Below are 6979 nucleotides of genomic sequence, written 5' to 3' on the forward strand. Positions count from 1 at the left end.
CACACACACACACACACACACACACACACACACAAGCGTTTTGATCGTAATATTTAACACACCCCACCACACACAACCTCTAGGAGAGGAGAGGGAGCACCATTCCACACAGAAAGAGGAGAGGAGAGTAGGAGGAGGAGGCGGTGTTTGTGCGTGTGTGTCTGAGGTGTGTGTGTGTGTGTGTGTGTGTGTGTGTGTGTGTGTGTGTGTGTGTGTGTGTGTGTGTGTGTGTGTGTGTGTGTGTGCGCGCGCGCGTGCGCGTGTGCGTGTGTGCGTGTGTGTGTATGTTTTGGGTGTAAGAAGAGGAGGAAGGCGGACGGGACAAGTGTAAAAAGGGAGACCAGAACCGTGGCTTCTTGTCGTCGCACCTGCTGCCCCAGTAGCAGCTAGAGGAGGAGCGGTACAATAGAGCGGTGTCACCGGGGCGGCTGGCTGGTCGGTGACGGACGGACTGACGGGACACGTACTGGATCTTTGGTCCAGGATAAAGGGGAACGGAACGGAACGGAACGGAACGGCATCCATCCAAGGAATCCTTTTCCAGCGGATCACCTGTTATAATTGGGACTACTACACTGATGCGAAAAATGTGTATTTTTGTATTATAATTTCTTAACAACACATTAGGAGGACGGCGACTAGTGAACCCTTAATGAACTTATATTTTGTTTCTTTTTTATGTTTTTTTTTTAATATTATAAAGGCAGCTAACACATAGAATAAGGCATTTGCAGTTCGCATCGGACATGATTTATAAGAACACATACAGCAAGAAGAATCACATTGCGTTTAAAGTGAGAAATATTTTCGACTTCTTTTTTTTCCCTTCCTTTGCTGCTGCTGGTTGCTGTGTTAAAGCTTCAGTTCGCCAAAGCAGATCAATGCAGAATAATGAATGTTTTGCTCCTTATAAAGAGCTGATGATGGTCGTTTCGTCTCGTCTGGCTGTTTGAAGTGACCGGTGGGTGCTGGGTGCTGGGTGGGTGGGTGCCTCGGTCAGTCAGTGCTTTGTCCACCTGGCTGGAGAGGAAGAATTCAGGGTATTGTTTGTAAGGAGAGACCCGGGATCCTGACTGCTCTATACGGTGGCATGGAGTTACAATGCTGACATAACGGACACAAACGGACGGATTATAGTGGAATGATCACAGAAAACCAATCATTTTTTTAAATCCACCTTTTTTTGTTACCCATGTTTGACGTTAAATACTCGGCTTTGCGCTTGTAAGTAAAAGATAAAACAACGATTTTTGTGTTATTATTTTTTTTTGTGGAGAAAAATAAATAAAATAATAAAAATCAATTGATCAAAAAAAAAAATGATTTTGTTTCGCAAATTCCGCGTTTTGCTGCTCATGGTGTTCCTGGTGGCCTGCACCATGCACATCATGATAGACCTCATACCCCGGCTGGAGAAGCGGGCAAGCGGCGGCGGGGCAGGAGGAGGAGGAGGAGCGGACAGCTCCGGGTCCTCCCATGCACCCGGAGACGGGAGCACCAGGGGCGGCTGTCAGTGCGCTCAGCACCCGGCGGCGGCCGGAGCTCATGGGGCTGGAGGAGGAGCTGGAGGAGCTGGAGGAGCTGGAGTTGGAGTTGGAGCTCCAGCAGCAGCGGCAGGAGGAGAACCGGGCCGCTGGCCGAACAACAAGCACACGCTCCGGATCCTGCAGGACTTCAGCCAGGAGCCGAGCAGCTCCAACCTGACTGCCGCGTCGCTGTCGCGCTCCTCCCTGGAGAAGAGCTCTGTCCCCGGCGGGGCTGGAGGGGCTGGAGGAGGGGGAGGAGGAGGCGACAGAGCCGAGTCCCTGAAGCGGGTCAAGCAGTTGATGCGGAGCGGTGGAGGAGGTAGGGTACAGGGGGGGCTGGTTTCGATAGCCTGTTTTTCTGTTAATTGCCACTTGGCAATTAACAGAAAAACAGGCTATCGAAACCGATCATTGTTTTTTTTTTCTGTTGATTGATTGAATAGCCTACTTTATTTTACAGTTTGCAATTAGCCTAGGTACGATTTACAATGATTGTTGAAAGGATTTAAAGACAAAAAGCCCTAGGGGCTTGTTTCCATTGTGGTCCTGTGTATTCAATTAATTAAGAATATCGATATTCGATATATGTTTCGGTTACCGATCGATGTCTAGACTAGAAGTTAGAACAGTGGTTCTCAAACATTGTTTAAGCTGTGTCAAGGACCAGCTGATATTTAGGTATTTGACCGTGGGACCTCCCCATCTGAAGATATGTTGTATCAGCTGGACCCCCCCTCCTATAATATTTTTGGTGTTAAAATATTTTCGAATTTTTCTTTTCAAGATTTTTGTCAATTTTTAAAAAAAATAGCAGATCTATAAGCTCTCAAAGTGTCACATTGTGACACATTAGATCTGATATTTTTCAAATAGGGTGGAAACGTGACTATATGCTATATTAACCTATTTTGCTGGGTCCCATTTGGGGGCCCCACTTATTAGAACCCCCTCAAGGACCCCTGGGGGTCCGCGGACCCCACTTGAGAACCCCTGATTTAGAACTAATAACTGACACTGACTTCAAATTAATCAAATTATATATAGCCTAGTCTCTGTGGGTGGAAACCAAATTCAAAAGTAGCAGATCTACAAGCTCGACACTTTTGATGCTTTTGTGTGACGCTGTAGTATGATCAAGTAGGGCAGTGGTTGTCAACCAGTGGTCCGGGGACCACCAGTGGTCCTTGAGGGGGTACCAGGGGGTCCCCAGCGAAATTAGTTAACATAGTGTCACAATCATTTTCTCCACTTCGCTTTGGCTATTCAAAAATAGCAGATCTACAAGCTCATACTTGTAGATCTGCGATTTTTTGAAAAAATCATGAAAATGTGTGCAAGTCTTTGAACATAATATTTTTTTAAAGTGAACATTTTTAACTCAAATATTTGCTTCTGGGGGTCCCTGGCACAACATTTTCCAATGGGGGTCCGCGGCCAAATCAATTTAGGGGTCCTTGGCATGAAAAAGGTTGAAAACCACTAAAGTAGGGCATTCATTTACGAAAAGAAAAAAAAACACACACAAAGTTAGGAAATGGAGATAAGAGGTTTCTGCCCAACAGCAACGATATATTATAATTGACCAAATTGATTAGTCTGATAATTAACCACTGATATTGTGACGTGCTGCGAGCGTGATCTATTTTCACTATTTTTTAATGTTCTTTTAGTAATCGTCCAATAACCGTATAAATCGAGGCAGAAGTTTTTGAAATATTTGCGATATAGATTTGAAGTCATATTATTATCCCCCCCACCCAGCCCTAGGAGGAGGAGGGGAGCGCAAGCCACTCATCAGAGATACGAGCGGGGGCAGCAGGGCCGGCGCGGGGGTCCCCATCGGTGGCGGTGTGTCTGTGCGGCTGTCCTCGCTCTTCCAGCACCCGCTGTACCAGACGGACCTCCCCCCTCTGACGGACGACGACACCCTGTTCAACGTCAACACCGACATGAGGTTCTACTCCAAGGCCACCGGCGGAAACCAAGACTGGTATAGATTTGTTTTAAATGAATGAATGGGCGATGTTGCCCTTTAAAAAGCATGTGGTTTTGATGGATTGATTTTGATCGATTGATTGAATACTATTATTAACACAGTTTGCAAAAAGTACAAAGGTACAGTTATACAATAATGTTAAAAGGATAACATTATTGTTATCCTTAACATTAATGTTAAAAGGATAACACAACATTGTTGCCATTGTGGACCTGTGTGCAGTGGCGGATTTAACAAGTTGGGGGCTCCAAGCAATTAAGCTCAAGTTTGGGGGCCCACAGTAGGTCATTCCACATGGCAGCATAGTAGAATGCATGTTTACCCATGTTTGAGCCGAATTTGGGGGGAACAAGGTCAGAGGATCTCTTTCTGGTGTTCTGAACCTTTTCTGGATCAGGCAATCACGCATTTTCAATCATATCTGTCTTTTTATAATTGGTCCTCACTAATGCTCAATATAAGATGGCACCATTTCTGTCTAATGACTCTGTGTCTCATTGGTGGAACTGTGGAAAGTTCAGAAACCTGCCTACCAGTGACATCATCGATGGGGGGTTTCAAGCCAATAGAAAACACAGCCTTTCTCCTCTTTGAAAGTTAGCATTCTGAAATAGAAGCCATTGTTCTTGTTTTAACCCATTAAGATCCGGAACGCATCTGTGATCATTTTAAGATTTCTTTGGCTATTCAAAAATAGCATATCTACAAGCTCATAGCGCGGCACCGAGTGCCGCGCTATGAGCTGGTAGATCTGCTATTTTTTAGCGGTGCCAACCGCTCTAAGCTTGACTTTGTCCGTATGTCCGTCCGTCCGTATCAGCACGGGATGATGAGCACGGGATTTGAAACAGCTATAACTCCAGTTTGCAGCATGCCACCAAGTCCACATTTGGTATGTGCACTTAGACCACCAATAGGGACGAGCATGAATTGCTGAAGTTAGCAAAGCGGGGTCCAGGGACCCCCAGCGTCTGTTATGTCCGTCCGCCCGTTTAGGGCACGGGATTTGAAACAGCTATAACTCCAGTTTGCAGCATGCCACCAAGTCCACATTTGGTATGTGCACTTAGACCACCAATAGGGACGAGCATGAATTGCTGAAGTTAGCAAAGCGGGGTCCAGGGACCCCCAGCGTCTGTTATGTCCGTCCGCCCGTTTAGGGCACGGGATTTGAAACAGCTATAACTCCAGTTTGCAGCATGCCACCAAGTCCACATTTGGTATGTGCACTTAGACCACCAATAGGGACGAGCATGAATTGCTGAAGTTATCAAAGCGGGGTCCAGGGACCCCCAGCGTCTCTTATGTCCGTCCGCCCGTTTAGGGCACGGGATTTGAAACAGCTATAACTCCAGTTTGCAGCATGCCACCAAGTCCAAATTTGGTATATGCACTTAGACCACCAATAGGGACGAGCATGAATTGCTGAAGTTATCAAAGCGGGGTCCAGGGACCCCCAGCGTCTGTTATGTCCGTCCGCCCGTTTAGGGCACAGGACTTTAAACAGCTATAACTCCAGTTTGCAGCATGCCACCAAGTCCAAATTTGGTATGTGGACTTAGACCACCAATAGGGACAAGCATGAATTGCTGCAGCCCCGCCCCCTCTGTCTTCCCATTGGCTGGCCTTTAAACAGCCATAACTCAAGTTCGCAGCATGCTACGGAGTACACATTTTGTACATGCACTAAAACCACCAATAGGGACGAAATGTAATTACCTAAGCCCCGCCCCCTCTGTCTGCCCATTGGCTGGGCTTTAAACAGCCATCATTCCAGTTTGCAGCATGCTACCAAGTACAAATTTGGTAAGTGGACTCAGACCACCAATAGGGACGAACTGAAATTAGTTAAGCCCCGCCCCAAAGGCACCGCTTCCTTCACACAGGGTGTGATTTTTTGAATAATTGTGGAAAATGTGTGCAAATCTTTTAATATATATATATATATATATGTTTTAAAGCAAACATTGTTAACTCCGATCTTTGCTTTGGGGGGGGGGGGTGGTCCCTGGAACAACATATTTTGAGATGGGGGTCGGCGGCCAAATACATTTTGGGGGTCCGTGACATGAAGTTTGAGAACCACTGATATATAGCAACATATATACAAGATTTGCACACATTTTCATGATAGAAAAAATAAAAATAGCAGATCTACACGCTCATGAGCTTAAATGTAAATCTGGTATTTTTTGAATAGCCAAAGTTTCCTAGCCTGGGATCCAGCCTGCTTCGCTACGTTCGGCGGACTTTTTTTTCCTCTCTTCGCTTCTCAGTCTGGAAAGCCTCCTATTGACTCGTTTTGCAGAACTACACTGGAACAACATATGTTACGTTAGGCAACGTCGTTGCTGATTGGATGTTGTTCAAATGAATGACGAATCACAACGATCACAGCGTTTCTTTTGTCCCGCCCCGCACCACAGACCAATCAGAAGCCACGGCACGATTCCAGCCGTATGCCATGTCCCGCCTCCCTTGGAGATAGGAGGCATTCCAGACTGAGAAGCGAAGAGAGAAAAAAAAGTCCGCCGAACGTAGCGAAGCAGGCTGGATCCCAAGCTAAAAGTTTCCCGTTCTTAATGGGTTATATGAAGATAAGGTTGAAAAGGAGTGAGGTGGTCCCTCAAAGGGGACAGAAGAGGCCACTCCCAGCTCGTCTGTTAAACTGACACATATTGTCAGTTTTGTTATAAATGTGTGACATATTTTGTGCATGAATTTGTGTGGTGCTCTCTAGAGTTACCGGCCCGTGAAGGTCTTTTTGGACCCCCTGTGGGTCCTCAGACCCTACATTGTGCACCAGCTGGACCTTGCCTATAATAAGTGGGGCTAAAGTAACGTTGAAGTCCTGTTGAAGCCAGTGTCCGTTTAATTAGGGAAATAATTAATTGTGACTGAGGTATGCATGTGACCGCGCCGCGCCGCCCAGTTCATTGTTGTATTCTCCCCTGCTTCTGGCTATTTTTAACACACGCACGCACACAACACGCACACACACACACACACACACACACACACACACACACACACACACACACACACACACACACACACACAGCACACACACTAACGCGCGCACACACACACACACACACACACACACACACACACAGCACACAAACGAACGCACAAATGCACGCACAGACACACACACTAACGCACACCCACACACAGCGCACAAACTAACGCACGCACAGACACACACACGCTAATGTGCGCGCACACACACACACACACACACACACACACGCACGCACGCACGCACGCACGCACGCACGCACGCACGCACGCACGCACTGACAGACGGACACACACAGTAACACACACACACACACACACACACACACACACACGCACACGCACGCACGCACACTAATGCACTCACACACAAGCACACATAGACACCCACACGTTAACACATGCATGCACACACGCACACACACGCACGCACTTA

At 46.9% G+C, this 6979-nt stretch overlaps 1 protein-coding gene across 1 annotated transcript in view; it reads left to right on the forward strand.

The window, feature by feature from the left end:
• The first annotated feature begins 313 nt into the window (after window positions 1-313).
• Window positions 314-6979, forward strand: part of LOC311055424 (extracellular serine/threonine protein kinase FAM20C-like) — an 86585-nt gene continuing 79919 nt past the window's right edge. Inside the window, exons 1-2 of the mRNA XM_084071616.1 lie at window positions 314-1845; window positions 3288-3516. Coding sequence (XP_083927742.1) covers window positions 1320-1845; window positions 3288-3516 — 755 coding nt within the window. The 5' untranslated portion in view covers window positions 314-1319. The remainder of the gene's footprint in view (window positions 1846-3287; window positions 3517-6979) is intronic.

The sequence above is a fragment of the Gymnoscopelus microlampas genome, assembly GCF_963454915.1.
Source record: "Gymnoscopelus microlampas genome assembly, chromosome: 11".
Lineage (NCBI taxonomy): Eukaryota > Metazoa > Chordata > Actinopteri > Myctophiformes > Myctophidae > Gymnoscopelus > Gymnoscopelus microlampas.